The sequence below is a fragment of the Alosa pseudoharengus genome, unplaced genomic scaffold (genome assembly GCF_046254945.1).
Source record: "Alosa pseudoharengus isolate Yale_2024_CS ecotype anadromous, Long Island Sound unplaced genomic scaffold, YU_APseudo_1.1 YU_APseudo_1.1_scf_8, whole genome shotgun sequence".
Taxonomy (NCBI): domain Eukaryota; kingdom Metazoa; phylum Chordata; class Actinopteri; order Clupeiformes; family Clupeidae; genus Alosa; species Alosa pseudoharengus.
This window is the reverse complement of record NW_027468870.1, coordinates 2,028,985-2,047,780: the sequence shown is the minus strand read 5'-3', so window position 1 is coordinate 2,047,780 and position 18,796 is coordinate 2,028,985. Positions and strand designations below refer to the sequence as shown.

Here is an 18,796-nt window from a genome sequence, read left to right as displayed (position 1 = left end):
TATATGTTACTCTCCGTCTCTTTTTCTGAGCAACGACACAACTTCAGTCTCGTGAACTGTCGCGTGAACAGTGAACTAGCCCCGAGCTCAGCGTCACCTTAGTGTCATGGCAGCGCCCATGTCTGAGTTGTCAGGATGGTTCCCTGCTTTAGCAATTGGGGTAACCTTCCTGAAGTGTCTTTTGATAAACACATAGTAAGTGAAATATTGTCTACACTATATGTTTTAGAACAACGTATTGACCTTCTTCACTGTCAAAAAGACAGCATATCCACGGCAGTTAGCTGTAATGGTGGCCAGCTAATGTTAGGTAGCTATTATGCTAACTTTATAAGTGGCCAGACTTCTTGTTTTGGAGTAAATGTGTAGGCAACATCTTGTACTGAATGTATATTGTATCGGTGTAGTTAAAATAAATATGTAATTGTATTGGTGTTTTGGTTCAACGTAAAACTATCTCTAGTTTGAGAGTGTAACCCGAATGAATGGGGGTGATAGGATGACGTTGTCGGGGGAATCCGTAATGGCTAAAGCTGTGCCTGCCTTGTTTTAGTCAGCTGCGCCTGTCTTGTTTTAGTCATTCCACAGATTTTGAAGTCCATAGAAACTGGCTTGCAATCACGCACAGTCTACCAGTTTCACAATGGTACTTTGAGGTAATGCTTTATGCTTTACTGGATTCAATAGCCTACTTAGGCTAATACATTAAGTAGTATGATGACGTTCTTAGCCAATGATCCACTGACTGGTGTATTTGCAGGACACTTCAGAGTGGACTCTGGATTATCCACCCTTTTTCGCCTGGTTTGAATATTGCCTGTCACATGTGGCCAAATATTTTGACAAAGAAATGCTAGTTGTGCAGAATCTCAGCTATGCAAGCCCAGCCACCATTCTTTTCCAAAGACTCTCGGTTATACTTGTGGACGTGGTGTTTCTGTATGCGGCGCGAGAGTGAGTGTCTTGGTCTACTACACATCATAGCATCTTATGGCCACGTCATGGGAGCAGACATTTTCTGACATCTGGAATATCATTGCAGGTGCGCTAAAACTGTGGGAGACAACAAGGTGAAAGAAGTTCTTGGAAAACCGTCCTTTGTGTTGGCGGCTTTGTTGGTGTGGAACTTCGGCCTGCTGATTGTTGACCGTATCCTTGAGGAGTTCCTTGAGGGTGTCTGTGTGTTTTTTAGTGGCCCTCACTAAATCTGAATTCAGCAGTTTTCACTAAACTGAATTCAGCAGTTTTCACTGCAGTGATATTATCCTTAGTGTTTCCCACAGACATCCATTTTCAGTACAGTGATATTGGTTATGGTTATGGGATTTGGCAGACGCCTTTGTCCAAAGCGAATTATCCTTAGTGTTTCCCACAGACATCCATTTTCAGTACAATGGCTTCCTTTTTGGCATATTGCTTCTGTCCATCGCAAGACATTGTCAGGTAAGTTGCATTTGTCTTTATAATTTGTCCCAATAGCATTATGGAATTCTTGTTTTGCATTGCATGAATTGTGTGATATATATTTTAACTTGTATAATTTACAGTTACCTGATGATAAACTTGAAGAAGTTCAGATTTAGGCAAGGTTAGATTAGGCCATGAATGCACTTTACTTTTGTTGCACTTTCTATTTCTGTACTTCCAGAGTAGACACCTAGAGGGCGCCCTTCTCTTTGCTATCCTCCTGAATCTGAAGCACATTTTCCTGTACATCGCACCTGCCTACGGCATCTTCCTGTTGAGGTCTTTCTGCTTCACATCAAACAACTCAGGTAGCCATGAAACTAGAACTCTGCTTCATGTTGTAAATGTGGCGGCCACAAAGCATCCTCATATGTCCCACTATGGTAATTTAAAGTTAATTGAAATAACACAAGATTCAATTAAAAACTAAGAACCTTAAACATAAACATAATGTGTTCTTTTCAGATGGCTCAATAAAGTGGAGAAACTTCAGTGTAGTCCGATTGGCAGCTCTGGGGGCCATTGTCCTTTCTGTCTTTGCGCTGTCCTTTGGACCGTTTATCGCAATGGTTTGTATACTGTATGGAGCCTTTCACATCACATCACATCACATGTGTATTTGGTGCCAGTCTCACTGTGAACCGTGAAGTGAATTCTGTGGTTCAGTGCATGCATGCATTACAGGGCAGTAAACAGTCAATGATGATTTTGCATTTCGTTTCTCATGTTACTAACATAGTCTCCTAACTTGTGATGTTCCTCCTCATTCCCAGGGCCAGCTGCCCCAAGTCCTGTCGAGGCTGTTCCCCTTTAAGCGGGGCCTGTGCCATGCCTACTGGGCCCCCAACATATGGGCACTCTACAACGTAGCGGACAAAGCCATGGCCATGCTAGGTGTGTCCCGCATGTGGAACTTAGAACCCACCAGACTCGTAACCTGACTGTAACTTAGAACCCACCGGACTCAGGGGTGACATATGGAACCTGACTGTAACTTAGAACCCACCAGACTCAGGGGTGACCTATTAGAACCCACCAGACTCAGGGGTGACATATGTAACCTAACTGTCTGTTACCTGATAAGCAACTTTTAAAATGGTTTGGAAAGAAAGGTTAATGATTGGATTAAGCCATGAAATTTCTGTTTATAGCACTTTTTTAAAAAATGAATTAATTTATTTACAGAACAGGTGCATTCAAATGACAGAGGGTAATGTTGAATATATTGTGTGATGTCTAATGTACGTTCTGTCTTTGCCCACTGAAGGGGTGAAGCTGAAGGTTTTGGACGTTGATAAGCTGCCCAAGGCGTCGATGACCGGAGGGCTCGTGCAGGAGTTCCAGCATTCCGTTCTGCCCTCCGTCAGCCCCCTGACCACACTCATCTGCACACTGCTCTCCATCACTGTGAGTAGTATCACACACACGCGCACGCACATACGCACACATACACACACACACACACGCACGCACACGCACACGCACACGCACACGCACACACACGCATATGCACGCACGCACACACACACACATGCATATATATGCACGCACGCACGCACGCACACACATGCATATGCACGCACACACACACATGCATATGCACGCACGCACGCACGCACACACACACACACACACACACACGCACGCACGCACACACACACACACACACACACACACACTGCCTTAAATGATGTGATTTTTTAAAAAGGTATACAGCACAGGAGTTGTAAGACCAGTAATACTTCAGAAGAAACTAGTTTAAATTTGTTTAGAGACAAAGTCCTGGAAGGTAAATAGACATGATGTTGTAGTGAATGCAGCACTGTTCTCATAGAACTGCTACTGTATGCATAGCATAGCATAGAACTGCTTTCTGTGGCGTGGTTCTGCTATGCATAGAACTGCTTTCTGTGGCGTGGTTCTGCTATGCATAGAACTGCTCTCTGTGGTGTGGTTCTGCTATGCATAGAACTGCTCTCTGTGTTCTCATTGATCTGCTATGCATAGAACTGCTTTCTGTGGCGTGATTCTGCTATGCATAGAACTGCTCTCTGTGGCGAGGTTCTGCTCATTGTGGACTCGTCTCTGTGGCGAGGTTCTGCTCATTGTGGACTCGTCTCTGTGGCGAGGTTCTGCTCATTGTGGACTCTGTGTTCCGTCCTCAGCCGGCTCTGCTCCACTTGTGGTTCCGACCCAGCGGGCCCAGAGGGTTCCTTCGCTGCGTGGTCATCTGTGCTCTGGGCTCCTTCTTGTTTGGCTGGCACGTCCATGAGAAAGCCATCCTCATGGCCGTACTTCCTCTAAGGTAAGAAAGCCGTCCTCATGGCCGTACTTCCTCTAAGGTAATGCCATCCTCATGGCCGTACTTCCTCTAAGGTAAGAAAGCCGTCCTCATGGCCGTACTTCCTCTAAGGTAATGCCATCCTCATGGCCGTACTTCCTCAAAGGTGATGTCAATGTCTAATCCACCATCAACAATACCGTGTACAGTGAACAGCTAAAGAGCTCACACTCTTAACCATGAGTCAGCTTAATGCTCCCACATACTACATGCACAAGACCTTAACCATGAGTCATCTCAATGCTCCCACATACTACAGTACATGCACAAGACCTTAACCATGAGTCAGCTCAATGCTCCCACATACCACACAATAGTTCATGCACAAGAGCTGTGCTTGTCTTCGCCTGCCGTTTTAATTAGGACCCTTGTTTTATTGTAGTTTACTTGCTGTTTTAATCAGGGCCCTTGTTTTATTGTAGTTTGCTTGCTGTTTTAATTAGAGACCTTTGCTGTTTTACTCAGGGCCCTTCCTCTGTTGCAGTGTGCTTGCTGTTTTAATCAGGGCCCTTCCTCTGTTGCAGTGTGCTTGCAGTGGAGAGCAGAGCGGACGCGCGGACGTTCCTCCTGCTGACCACTACTGGGCACTACTCTCTGTTTCCGCTCCTGTTCACGGCGCCAGGTGAGTGGAACCAGCAGGAAGGCCGCCGCTAACTCGTGGCCGCCGCTAAATCGTGCAAACACACTGGGTTGTGGTACAGAGTCATTATTATGAAGATCTTACCTGGTCAAAAACTGTATCACGTCTTCAGTACAGAGGCAGTGAGTCTTCCCCTCCACAGGATGTAGGTGGTGGTAGTGTAGTGGTTAAGGAGCTGGGCTAGTGTGCAGTAGTGTAATGGGGTGGTGGTAGTGTAGTGGTTAAGGAGCTGGGCTAGCGTGCAGTAGTGTAATGGGGTGGTGGTAGTGTAGTGGTTAAGGAGCTGGGCTAGCTTGCAGTAGTAGTGTAGGGTGGTGGTAGTGTAGTGGTTAAGGAGCTGGGCTAGTGTGCAGTAGTAGTGTAGGGCGGTGGTAGTGTAGTGTTTAAGGAGCTGGGCTAGCGTGCAGTAGTAGTGTAGGGCGGTGGTAGTGTAGTGGTTAAGGAGCTGGGCTAGCATGCAGTAGTGTAATGGGGTGGTGGTAGTGTAGTGGTTAAGGAGCTGGGCTAGCATGCAGTAGTGTAATGGGGTGGTGGTAGTGTAGTGGTTAAGGAGCTGGGCTAGCATGCAGTAGTGTAATGGGGTGGTGGTAGTGTAGTGGTTAAGGAGCTGGGCTAGCATGCAGTAGCCTGAAAGTTGGTTCAATTCCCGGCTTCCACCGTTGTGCCCTTGAGCAAGACACTAAACCTCAAGTTGCCCCGGGCCAATGTAATCCCTTGTAATATAGTTGACATATGTAAGTCACTTTGGACAAAAATGTAATGAGACAATACTATTCTGTTAAAATTTGCGCACTCCGCCAGTAAGCACACAGTGCACATAGGGTACTACACGAAAGTGTACTCACGTAAGTACACCAATTGAGACAGACTCTTATTAGTGATGAGTTGAATGTAATGGAGCCAGATGTTGCATGTAATGGAATCAGATGTTGAATGTAATGGAGTCAGAAGGCTACTGTGAGGTGATGAGTGGAATGGAGTCAGAGGGCCACTGTGAGGTGATGAGTGGAATGGAGTCAGAAGGCTACTGTGAGGTGATGAATGGAATGTAATGGAGTCAGAAGGCTACTGTGAGGTGATGAGTGGAATGTAATGGAGTCAGAAGGCCACTGTGAGGTGATGAGTGGAATGGAGTCAGAAGGCTACTGTGAGGTGATGAGTGGAATGTAATGGAGTCAGAAGGCCACTGTGAGGTGATGAGTGGAATGTAAAGGAGTCAGAAGGCTACTGTGAGGTGATGAATGAAATGGAGTCAGAAGGCTACTGTGAGGTGATGAATGAAATGGAGGCCTTCGCAGGGCTCACATGGATAACGTTGCTGTGAGGTGTACAAGCTTCAAGTCTAAAAGAGTAAGCTATCTGTGTGTCACATGATGAGGGTGAAGTGTGTGTGTGTTTGCGTGTGTTTGCGTGTGTGTGTGTGTGTTTGCGTGCGTGCGTGTGTGTTTAAGCTTGAGTAACAAATGCCTTGATATATTATTTCCTATTTCAGAGCTCCCCATCAAAGTCCTTCTCATGGCCCTGTTCACACTGTTCTCCTTCACATCATTGAAGACTCTTTTCAGGTCAGTAGGTCATTATTTGTATATATCTTTTCAGGTCAGTAGGTCATTATGACCGCCACGCAGCGAAGCGGCGGTCACATAGGTTTAGTCAAATTTTTTTTTTCTTTTTCGCATGTCCAAATTTCCATCAATGATTCCCGGGACACTGAAAGACCGGGGTAGACGAAACTTGGTGGGCATGTAACCCCACATGGATAGCATGGAACCATCGTTTTTCGTTTTGATCTGTAGCCCCCCCGCTGGACTGCACCCCCTGAAAGGAGGGTAGGGCAGACACAGTTTTCTGTGAATATCTCGAGAACCGTAAGGTTTAGGAGGACCATTTTTTTTTTGTATGTTGATCTCAAGGGGCCATGTCAACCCATTCCATAACCACTCATTTCATGTATAGCGCCACCTAGTTAAACACAAAAAAGTAAAAATGAGGTGTTGTAATCGCAGGTATCTGTGACCTAACATAGTCAAAACTGCACGAAATTGGAAGTGTAGGATCATTATGACACCCTCTGAATGCACGCCAAGTTTCGTGGAATTCCGTTCATGGAAGGCCACACAATAAATTAATTTATGTTACTATTCACCAACTGGCCTGTAGGTGGCCGGAGACAGTTTTCTGTGAATATCTCGAGAACCGTAGGGCCTAGGAGGTCCACCTTTTTTTTGTATGTTGGTCTTAAGGGGGCATGTCAACCCATCCCATTACCACTTATTTCATGTATAGCGCCACCTAGTTAAAAATTAAAAAGCAAAAAATTAGGTGTTTTCATCACAATATCTCTGGCTGACATGGTCAAAACTGCACGAAATTGAAAGTGTAGGATCATTATGACGCCCTCCGAATGCATGCCAAGTTTTGTGAACTTTTGTTCATGGGGGGGCCTTACAATAAAATAATTTATGTGTACATTTAGTGACCGTGCACCAACAAGGATTCCCGGGACACTGAAAGACCGGGGTACACGAAACTTGGTGGGCATGTAACCCCACATGGATAGCATGGAACCATCGTTTTTCGTTTTGATCTGTAGCCCCCCCGCTGTACTGGACCCCCCGAAAGGAGGGTAGGGCAGACACAGTTTTCTGTAAATATCTTGAGAACCGTAGGGCCTAGGATGACCAATTTAACCCATTCCATGTGCACATATGTGCATAAACAGATACAACACATACATTCACAGTAATCATACGTATGACACATACTCACACAGTAGACATATGTATGCATGCATGCACATGCACAAACACACATACGCAGGCAAACACACAAGCACGCGCACACACACACACACACACACACACACACACACACACACACACACACACACACACACATAAACATAAACGTCTACACGCACACATGCACACAATTCAAGAATTTCTCAGAATTATGAACAGGCAAGATGGGGGTGGGGTTGTATAAAATGAATTTTACATGTGGAATCTATGAACTAATTATGTTTTGGTACTTGTTGTCTAGCAGATACCAGTGAGAATTGAGTGTGGCTAATGCAATTTAGTGAGACATATAGAATCATATAGGCCTTTCAGCGTGATTTATTTTTGTGGAAAAAATGTGCTGGACTGGGCGGCGGTCATATTTTGTACCGCTCTGCGGTACATCTAGTTATTTGTATATATTCTTATGTATAGGTCCCAGCGTCCTGCCACAATTCTACTATCTCTATTGCCTTGTGATGACCCCTGCAGTCTCTGTGATGACCTCCTATGTGTATATGGGGCCATGAAAGGGCCATGTTAAGAGTAGAATCCTGCAGGATTTGAGTAGCCTTGATTGAACACTGTGCAGGATTTGAGGAGCCTTGATTGAACACTGTATGTGTGTGTGTGTGTATATATATGTGTGTGTGTATGTGTCTGTATATGTGTGTGTTAGGGGTGTAACGGTTCATGTATTCGTATTATACCGAAACGGTACGGGCGTCACGGTTCGGTGCATGAATTTACACGGAGAATACACGGTATAAAAATACATAAAACTCGTGTGCGGATTAATTAATGTCATGCGCAATTACTGTTAAGTAGCGAGAGTTACGGGAGTTCTTTAGCGACACCTAACGCTAATCTGTAGCCTCGCCTTAGCTCTGAAGCTCTGATTGGCGCCTATGTTTTTTTTGTCAGGTCGTCGGTCGAGTCCGTCAGTCATTAGCAGCACTAAGGTTAGACCCACAAGAGTTAGAGGATCCGCTGGTCTCTTTAAGATCGCAAGTTACAGTAACGTTAGTACAGGCGAAAGAGTGGTGGTGGATAAGATGAAACTGTGTGTCGGCGTTGTTCAGCAGTTGTTGGGTATGTGAGTGGAAAAAATGCTACACATATTCGAAGCCATCACCCAGATGATGTAGGCTACCAATCACTGAAACGAGGGGGAAAAACTTCCCCTGCGCTTCAGCAGCCTTTGGATACACATACAAATAGGGCCAAAACCTATGGCTTAAATTAAATGATTTCGTAATGACAGAAAGCTATGTAAATCGCGTGGTAATTACCTTTATGTTGGGGTAACTTGTAACTTCTCACATGAGGTTCTGGTAGTGTTAAGTGCATAGACAGTAAAATAAAGTGACAACGCTAACCAGGGTAATAAACAAACCATGCTACGGTGAGTTAACGTCAAAGGGCAAAGTCACGTGACTTCTAGTTGTAGTCTGTTTATGAAATGAAAGGAGCCATTTCGTTTAAAAAAATAGTGTGATATTTTCAGTTAGTAGGCTAGATTATTACTTTACACACAATAAAAAAAATATTGAGGCAAATTGTAGACCCTTCCATATACAACTAAACACAGATGTTGAAGGTCTTGCTTAAGTGGATTTTTAAAAATCATTTTTCTATGTAATTTGCACTTTCAGAAATAAGAGATGCTGTAGGCCTATTTTCAGTTTTATAGCTGATTGTCTTATTTTGTTTACAAGTTACAGATGGAGTCTGGGTACTTATTGTACTGTTTAGCCTAGATCTTACACACTTGAGGCTGTTGCAGATAGCTCAGGGAAGAGACTGTATGACACTAGGTGGTACAGCCTGAGACATGTACAAAAAAAAATGCTTTCTGCATTTTTGTTTTGCTTTTCCCTCCATTGTACCGAACTCATACCGAACCGTGATGTCCGAACCGAGGTATGAACCGAACCGTGACTTCTGTGTACCGTTACACCCCTAGTGTGTGTGTCTCTGTATATGTGTTTGTGTATGTGTGTATATATGTGTGTGTCAGAGTTTCCGCTAGGTCAAATATGCTGGTCAAATATCCTATTATCGCTTCTTAATTACCTAGTCAAGTTGAGGAAAACTGGAGACAGGCTATGTAGCTTAAAGAATGACATAATCGGCCCCAGCAGTGGCGTGACTGGCTGGGGCACCTGCACCGTACGCCGGCGACCCGGGTTCGATTCCCGCCCCGTGGTCCTTTCCGGATCCCACCCCGACTCTCTCTCCCACTTACTTCCTGTCAGTCTCCACTATCCTATCCTATCTGAGTAAAGGCATAAAAAAGCCCAAAAAATATACTTTAAAAAAAAATAAAGAAAAAAGAATGACATAATCAGGCTGAATAGAATGCAACATGTTCATTAGCCTAACTTACGTAAACATGCCTAACAAGATCTAGCCAGTATGTATGTTTTCATGGACAGCAAGAGTCCGCTTCGTTCATTGTTTTAAAAAGGCTACGTTGTTTGTTGCTGCTACCCACGTTATCTCCAGTGGTTCTGTACAATAAGTTCCGGCTTGCGAAAAAGTTCGCAGATGACGTAATAATCACGTTCCGATCAGCTGTTCATTTCTAGGTGAATGTCTCTTAGAATCTTCGTGAAACACTGTCTAAACACGTATGAAAAAGGGAGAATTTAAGTCGTCAGTGCGAAATAGATAGCCTATATTTTACACTGTATAGGGGAGAAGATGGAATATGTATCTATTCTGGTGAAATACAATTAGCCCTGACTCTTTCGTTTTAAGGTTTTATTGAGCGTCACACAGCACGTCAAACTAGCCTATTTTACCGCGTCTGTGACCAATATAAGCTAGCCTAGGCCTACTTGGGGTTGTCTGAAGCTAACTATCTGAAGCTAGGCCTGCTTGAAAACACTGAAATAGCCTTGGCTACTGTCATGTTGGATATTGAGTTTCGTTATAAATGTATCTTAAAGATAGGCTACAAATCGGTTCGCTAAATATGCCAACCTGTTCGTAGGCTATAGGCACTGTTCATTTTCCTCGTCCACATTATTAGTCAAACTCTCAATACCCGTTATAACGTAAGCTACATTTCCAGTTGGCTTCAGAGAATCACAAAGTGCCTTTATGTCGCTTATGGGAAGGAAGACAGTAACAATGTTGTCCTACCTCATAACGAAGTTCGGCCTTCTGCATTTTATCTCAAAACACAGAGACTAAACGCCATCTTTGCGGTATACAAGTAATGGCAAATGTGGTGTTCAGCTGGTTACATTTGCGTCAGCAAAAAAGTTGGGGCAGCATTGATTTTGCAAGGTGCTAGTCTAGTTATTTCACACTGGAGGAGTTGGACTACAGCAAAACTATCTTAGGAAGAAATCTGTGTTCATATAGTGTCGTACATAAACTCAATCACTAAGGTATCAGACGCTGAAGTATTGTGATAAGCAAGAAATGTTAACCGTAGACTATTTCATTCAGGGCCAACACAGGTGTAGTAGTACAGTATGCAAGTTTCTCAACATCAACAATAGTAAATACACGTACTGTTTTTAAATGCATTAGTAGGCCCACATGCATATAGTTTACTAATCCCCAGACAGCATGTGTGTAACTTAAATCATAACACATTTGTTATGGTGCACATGGCTTATGGTGGAGCAATGGGAAGACCACACCAAAAGTGAATTTGAACAAAAAGTAATTTATTACATACATTTGGTGGAAAAAGTTACAAAGTAAGAGGGAAACTAAGTATGTAGTGCAAGTCAGCATTTGTAGAAAAAAATGAGAGCCACTGCAACACTGTCAACTCTAATGTTTCTCATGTGTCAAAGGGAATGAATAATTGCCATTAGCAACTTACTGCCAACATGTTTATAAAATACACATTTTAATAAACATAATAATAATAACAGACTTACAGTAATGATGTATGAAATCATCTCTCTCTCTTTTTTTTGTAATTCAGGATCAAGTTAATTCATTGGTTCATATAGGCTGACCTTGTAAATTAACGACTGCTTTGATTTCACTTTTAAACATTAGTCATTTAAATGTGCTGGTGAAACTGTTGTATACTCTATTGTTATTTACCCTCTATTCACTTGTTTACACCGTCATCTCTGTGGTGCAGTGCAATAAGGCTGATGATAGCCTGCGATGTGCAGCACATGACATTCAGCTGTCCAAGAGTTCGAATCTGGATTGAAATAGTTATTTTGACTACAATATTCTCACCTTTGTTTACCTATAAGTCTATCTATTATGCAGATCATATTATCCCCCCACTCCATGACAATGTTAAAATCAAAGGCTACATATTCTCAACTGACTGATCAAAAGCATGCACCTTGTATTATTATCTGCAGATGTGTGACTTTTACTTGTGTGCACGTGGCTGCAAATTGGCTTTCAAATAATATATTTTATGCCTAAGCCATTTTAAAATATGGATGTATGGTGGTTAGAAGTGTATAATATCAACCAGAAACTTAAATCCATTTATAATTATCAATTTGTACACAAATCTGGAGTTAGTGCAGTCTTTCACATGAAAATCCCCTGAAATTTTTCTACTATGCTTCTACCACAGGTCGAGAGGTGTAGTTCGAACTAGCTAACTTTACGACTAGGGTTGCAAAGGGGCGGAAAATGACCAGTAAATTTCTGGAAACTTTCCATGTGCTCCTTGTTGGTGCCTCCCCCCACCCCCCAATCCCAATCCTCCCCCACCTTTCTTATGCAGCCCTTGCCACTTAATCTACTAAAGTTAATCTTCTACTGCACTTTTTACCCCCCCCCCCCCCCCATAAATGCACAAATTGGCTGACACCAGACATAATTTCACTGCATTTCTTACTTCCAGTAACTATATGCATGTGACAATAAACTTCCTTGTATCCTTGTATCCTTGTATGGGAAGTTAAAGGAACCGTATGTAAGATTGTGGCCAAAACTGGTACTGCAATCACTTTAAAATTACTGTAGAGCGGTGTATCCCGTCCCCCTCCCCCTGACTGGCAGAACTGGCAACCAGGATGCCGAAACACTACTGACTTTGTGATTAGTAGATAGGTGGAGGGTGGCGCATCAGGCCAAAACACAACATGACAACATCAACATCAGTTGAGGGCTGCAACTTCACTTTTTAAATGACAATATATTGGCTGTACTACTGTTGTCGGTGATATAAGCAGGGTTCTAAATTAACACCCACCAACCCACCAAATGCCCACCAAAAAACTTACTAGCCAGTTTGGCCTGTGATGCATGAGGCATTACATGCATGATACATTAGGCTCTGTTCTTGGTCATATATCCCCCTGGCAGTACTTCCTACATTTCCCATGACCACTGTGCTGTAATGCTACGTGATGATGTTTCATACGCCCATTGGCTGCGCGCAGTTTGCTGTGAAACCAGCGTGAGAGACGATGGAAACGAACGAAGCGTCTACCAGAAAACTCAAGGAATTAGAAGTACGAACGGAGTCAGAGCAGAGCATAGACTGAAAGAGGAGGGAGTTAGCCAGTAAAGTAAAGTAAAAAGTGCCTAACACATGAACATAAAACAAACATAACAGGTTACGAAATATTAACGCAATTAACGCATTGTGTTTACCTATTTTCTTTGAGCGGGGCTGATGTCATGTAACGGAGGCCGCAAAACCTGAAGCAGCAAGATGGTTTATTTAATTTATTGTCTATGGAGTTAGGTGAAGATGGAACGTGAGGAGCTTGTAGGCGAAAATGTTCAGTTTTAAAAAGTTGCCTGATCAGTGATCACCACCACCAGACGCATAACGCACTGCGTAGGTCACCGAGAGACAGAGGAGGGACCAACATTTAGCCAATAAATAGTAGCTGTACGGCAAACTGTTTTTCACTCTTGTTAGAGAAAGTATACAATGTCAACATGCACCAACAGCATGTTACATAAAGATGATACTGGCTTGTCATTGTTGATGATAATTGATATCTCCTTTTTATTAAGTTAAGATTAAACTAAATGCGGCAGTGGTTGGGACAGACTTATGGGGGCGAGAAGAGGAATGAAGCAGGGGATGAGGATATCGACAGAGAAATAGATAGATAGATATCCCAAACATGAAATGAAGTGTTTGCACTTTCTGTGTATATTTTGTGGTATGTATTCATGGCAACAATGTTAAAAGTTTATAGATTAAACTGCTAGCTTCATTAGTCCATCATGCCTGTTTCATTCGTCCCGACCGTGGAATGCTTGAAGCGACAGTAGACATTGAGGGTCATTCAAATCATTTGTAAATATAGGCTAGTTAGTTACTTTACTCGCATTTGGCAAGGCGAGTGCATGCCTATTTTAAACCCTGTAGCAAGTGACGGCGCGTCACTCCTTACGCCCTCCTATCAGTTCCTATGGCCACTTGGCCAGTGCGAATGCAAATGAAAAAACGGTTTTGGGGGAGCGTAGTTAGTAGAACTGATTTAGAAGTGGACTGTTCCTATAACTACATTCCTGTAACTACGAAAGACACTATAGTTGCTACTATGCTTTTGGGTAACCCAGCCCTGCACCACAGAGCCCTGCACAACTGTTTCACTGCACATTTAAAGCAGCACCAATGTAGTGCAGTGTTCCTACCCAAACAGCAACTTCATATGGCTATTTTACAAGCGATAAAACCTACTCTGAGTGATGTTTGCCCTATTAAAAGTTTGTGCCATCAAAATGATTTTGGAAACGTTATTTTAAGGTAAATACAAATACTCTTTAGGGGGACTTTAAATGACACATGTATACACGTTAATTCAAGGCAGTCATTAGGCTGTAAATGCTATTAGTGTCTCCCTATGTCGGTGTAATAGAACAGTGTCAGAGAAGCACCTACACTTTCTATCTGTCAGGGACCTGAAATGTGCATATGGGCTCATGCACACACATACACAAACATTTATACCCAGTTGAGGATGCTGGGAGATCACTCTCCGCATCTTCTCTCTGTAGCCTGTAACTGCCTATACAGGTATTTCTTTTCGATGGCCATCCCTTCATGGTCCTTGCTTCATGGTCAAGGCTGTGATTACTCATTCTTCTCTCTCTCCTTCTAAAATAATAAAGATTAGATTAGATTCAACTTTATTGTCATTGTGTAGAGTACAAATACAGAGACAACGAAATGCAGTTTGCGTCTAACCAGAAGTGCAAAAAAGCAGAAAAGTGCAATGTGACACACAGTATAGACAGGTGGTGCAGTATAAGCAGTAGAAGACATATAGTGCAGTGTAGACAGTAGTATACAGTTAAGAAAGTGGTATGGTTTACAGTAGGGGTGTAACGGTTCATGTATTCGTATTGAACCGAAACGGTACGGGCGTCACGGTTCGGTGCATGAATTTACACGGAGAATACACGGTATAAAAATACATAAAACTTGTGTGCGGATTAATTCATGTCATGCGCAATTACTGTTAAGTAGCGAGAGTTACGGGAGTTCTTTAGCGACACCTAACGCTAATCTGTAGCCTCGCCTTAGCTCGGAAGCTCTGATTGGCGTTGTTCAGCATTGGGTATGTGAGTGGAAAAAATGCTACACATATTCGAAGCCATCACCCAGATGATGTAGGCTACCAATCACTGAAACGAGGGGGAAAAAACTTCCCCTGCGCTTCAGCAGCCTTTGGATACACATACAAATAGGGCCAAAACCTATGGCTTAAATTAAATGATTTCGTAAGGACAGAAAGCTATGTAAATCGCGTGGTAATTACCTTTATGTTGGGGTAACTTGTAACTTCTCACATGAGGAGCTGGTAGTGTTAAGTGCATAGACAGTAAAATAAAGTGACAATGCTAACCAGGCTAATAAACAAACCATGCTACGGTGAGTTAACGTCAAAGGGCAAAGTCACGTGACTTCTAGTTGTAGTCTGTTTATGAAATGAAAGGAGCAATTTCGTTTTAAAAAAAAAGGCAAAATAGTGTGATATTTTCACAGTTAGTAGGCTAGATTATTACTTTACACACAATGAAAAATATTGAGGCAAATTGTAGACCCTTCCATATACAACTAAACACAGATGTTGAAGGTCTTGCTTAAGTGGATTTTTAAAAATAATTTTCTATGTAATTTGCACTTTCAGAAATAAGAGATGCTGTAGGCCTATTTTCAGTTTTATAGCTGATTGTCTTATTTTGTTTACAAGTTACAGATGGAGTCTGGGCACTTATTGTACTGTTTAGCCTACATCTTACACACTTCAGGCTGTTGCAGATAACTCAGGGAAGAGACTGTATGACACTAGGTGGTGCAGCCTGAGACATGTACAAAAAAAATGCTTTCTGCATTTTTGTTTTGCTTTTCCCTCCATTGTACCGAACTCGTACCGAACCGTGATGTCCGAACCGAGGTATGAACCGAACCGTGACTTCTGTGTACCGTTACACCCCTAGTTTACAGTAATATAAATTAAATATAAATATGTGCAATGTATTAGCAGTAGCCTTATAAGAGCAGGATAGGTATGGATATGCAGTGTGAACAGTGTATGAATATCATGTACAGATATGTGCAGTGTAGTCGCAGTAACATTATAAGACTAACAAAAATAATATAATATAGATATACAGTATGCAGTATATTAACAGTAATATTATAAAAACAGAATAAATATGGATATTCAGTATGAACCGTAGACAGATATATAGACAGATATGTGCAGTATAGTAACAGTCAAAAAGTGTATGCACATTAAGAACAGTAAAGAGCTGTAGAATATAGATGTATAAGCTTAAGTGTAATTGCACTATGCATATTTTTACGTATAAATAGAATACTATGGATGGTATAGGGTAGTGTAATTGAAGATAAAAACATGTTAATAAATCATAGGGCTTAATTATACCACATATAATATTTTTATAATATATTCCACATCCACATAATCTTAATTTACACCATGCTCACTGGAGGACTGAAGGCATGAGCTCACTTGTAGCAAGTGTGTGATAAAAAACCTAAGATTAAACGTAAGGCATAGGCTACCAGCTTGCCAGCCAGCATTGATTATGGGCAGTCTGGATGGATGGATTGATAGACAAATACTTTATTCATCCTGAGGGAATTTTAACTAGGCTATTTCATTCAAAATCAAGACATATTTGCCCTTTCTTGTTTGTCAAATAGTCTAACACGAACTAAGAAACTATATTTCTAATTCAAACAGTTTAGATTGTCTTAAAAACATTAAGCTATCTGCTAATGTCAACACGACTAGCAAACAACAAAAGTCACCAAATAACAAGCATTGCAAATGTTACGGTCATGCACACATTGTGGAATTGCTGATAGGCCTAATAACGCCGTAATAACCAGAATAATTTGCAATAGCAACAAATAAAATTACTTTATTACCTGAGCTGATCCACGAGCTTCTGGTGTGGTAGTTCTGCTGCTCCGCATCCAGATCCAGATGTAACGTTTAGTGAGTCAATCTTCCGTAGTAAAACAAAAAAATACGTTTAAAACCTACCAACCAAACCACTGTAAAGCCTATATGTAATGTCTATGAAGAAATGTTCAAATATAAAATCGGTGCCTGAATGGCAGAAGTATTACACTGAACGTAGGTTGGTAGGCCTATTCCTGTAACGCAAAGCGTGCTGTCAAGCAAGCCATCAACCCCTTGTTGCTGAAGGACTCCTTCGCACGTTTACCGCAGTAGGATTCGGTGGTCACAAAGCATGGACGTCACAAATGGGTAAATGGATCGTCCAGCGACAGCAACCGTCATAGCAACGACGCCAACATTCTATGAGAAACATTTTAATGTGAGATCGAACGTGATTATTACATCATCCGGAACTTTTTCGCAAGCCGGAACAAATTGTTCATGACAACTCCTTCGCACGTTTACCACAGTAGGATTCGGTGGTCACAAAGCATAGACGTCACAAATGGGTAAATGGATCGTCCAGCGACAGCAACCGTCATAGCAACGACGCCAACATTCTATGAGAAACATTTTAATGTGAGATCGAACGTGATTATTACATCATCCGGAACTTTTTCGCAAGCTGGTGTTCCAGTTTAGATGGTGAGCAGGTTAACTTGTGATATTTGCATAAAATCCGTGAATATTCAACAAGACCCTGCCTACTTGTTAACAACGCTTTGCTCTGCTTCCGCCCTTGCAGTGCTGGAGATTCACAATTTCACAAGCCTGCAGTGCACGACAGAATATGAAGCAAAATCTTGCCGAAAACATGCGGGAATCGCTATGTATAATGCATGTCTGCTTAAGCATCCACACAAAATGTTGTGCAAACAGGAAATGTGTCAAAGTAAATCAGCGAATTTTTTGTTGGGTTTCGAACATGAGTCTCACTGAGGCAAAATGTTCTAAGCAGTTAGCACTATCACCACTACGCCACAGAGAGCAATGCTTGTTATTAGTCTATTAGACTAGTCTACTAGCTTACTAGCTATCCTGATGTCCATGTCCTGGTGATAGCCTATAACATGAGCAAACACAGCGAATGCATGCCTTGAATAATGCAGATTAATTTTGCCTCAGTAATTTTGCATCACAAACAGTAACAAATGACCCCATCAGACGTTGCTCGTTTTTTGTGCAGAAAGCAAAAATTATGAAGATCACTTAGGCCTCAAACTGCTCACTAAAATAGCAAGCTAGCAGCAATAGTCCACCCTGCTAACCAATTACACCACTGGTTATTTTGTATCTATACAATAGCATGGTGTTCCTATTAAATGAATGTAGGTCTATGTTGTCTTGTGACAGCTTATTTGTCAATCGATCAAGATATTCATTATAGCAAACATGTAGGCTAAGTGAATGTTTTGCAACAGGCTGCTGAACGAGCAGTAAGTAGGCTAAACTATTTTCTAATTTAGGCTACGTGGGAATCTGAAACAGCAACATCTGTCATCAAACTCTCTCATCAAAGTTTTGTAATATATGCTACCATGATAACCATTTTGTGTCGTCAAATTAGGACCAACAAATTAAATAATATTTAACTCGGAGAAAATAAGTTTCATGTGTTCACTTCAAATCATTAGACAGCTCACTGCATAACTTCACAGAGACATGACACTAGTTATGATAATTTTTGCACATGACTGACGTATTTCATATTATTAACCCCCAAAACGGAATAAAGTGTTAGTGGGACATGCCAGTTTGTTGTACATCAGTTAGGTTTTGGTATGTGAGGCAAAGATGAACCTATTTTGTTGTTTTGAGGCTTGCATATGCCCATGTTAAATTGTGATGGCACCAGTTAACATGGGCGTATATTTCTCACTTATGTTAACCTGTGTTAACTTTGACTAACAGTTCAATATATACATAGAAATCTGGCATCAATTTCAGCAGCTCGTAGTGTAGTGGTATAGACGATGTAGAAGCTAATCCAATCAACTTTCTTGTCCATGCGTGGTTCGAATCCCAGCTAGATCGCTAGTTTTATTTTTTCCATTCATTCAGTATGTGTCATATTTGTGGATAATGCTTAAACGGACATGTATTAGACATACACTGGTGATGTTTTCAGCGATATCTGTTATATTGTCTCACTTGC

The 18,796-nt window shown here is 41.9% G+C and overlaps 1 protein-coding gene across 4 annotated transcripts in view; it reads left to right on the top strand.

Moving 5' to 3' along the window:
* The first annotated feature begins 93 nt into the window (after nucleotides 1-93).
* Nucleotides 94-18,796, top strand: part of alg8 (ALG8 alpha-1,3-glucosyltransferase) — a 21,477-nt gene continuing 2,774 nt past the window's right edge. For 3 of the 4 annotated variants that reach the window (XM_076274282.1, XM_076274284.1, XM_076274285.1), the window contains exons 1-12: nucleotides 94-195; nucleotides 578-656; nucleotides 761-954; nucleotides 1,043-1,149; nucleotides 1,376-1,443; nucleotides 1,649-1,775; nucleotides 1,933-2,036; nucleotides 2,241-2,361; nucleotides 2,735-2,874; nucleotides 3,633-3,772; nucleotides 4,333-4,430; nucleotides 5,941-6,013. In XM_076274282.1, coding sequence (XP_076130397.1) covers nucleotides 107-195; nucleotides 578-656; nucleotides 761-954; nucleotides 1,043-1,149; nucleotides 1,376-1,443; nucleotides 1,649-1,775; nucleotides 1,933-2,036; nucleotides 2,241-2,361; nucleotides 2,735-2,874; nucleotides 3,633-3,772; nucleotides 4,333-4,430; nucleotides 5,941-6,013 — 1,340 coding nt within the window. In that variant the 5' untranslated portion in view covers nucleotides 94-106. The remainder of the gene's footprint in view (nucleotides 196-577; nucleotides 657-760; nucleotides 955-1,042; nucleotides 1,150-1,375; nucleotides 1,444-1,648; nucleotides 1,776-1,932; nucleotides 2,037-2,240; nucleotides 2,362-2,734; nucleotides 2,875-3,632; nucleotides 3,773-4,332; nucleotides 4,431-5,940; nucleotides 6,014-18,796) is intronic. The other variant, XM_076274283.1, reaches the window with a different exon arrangement.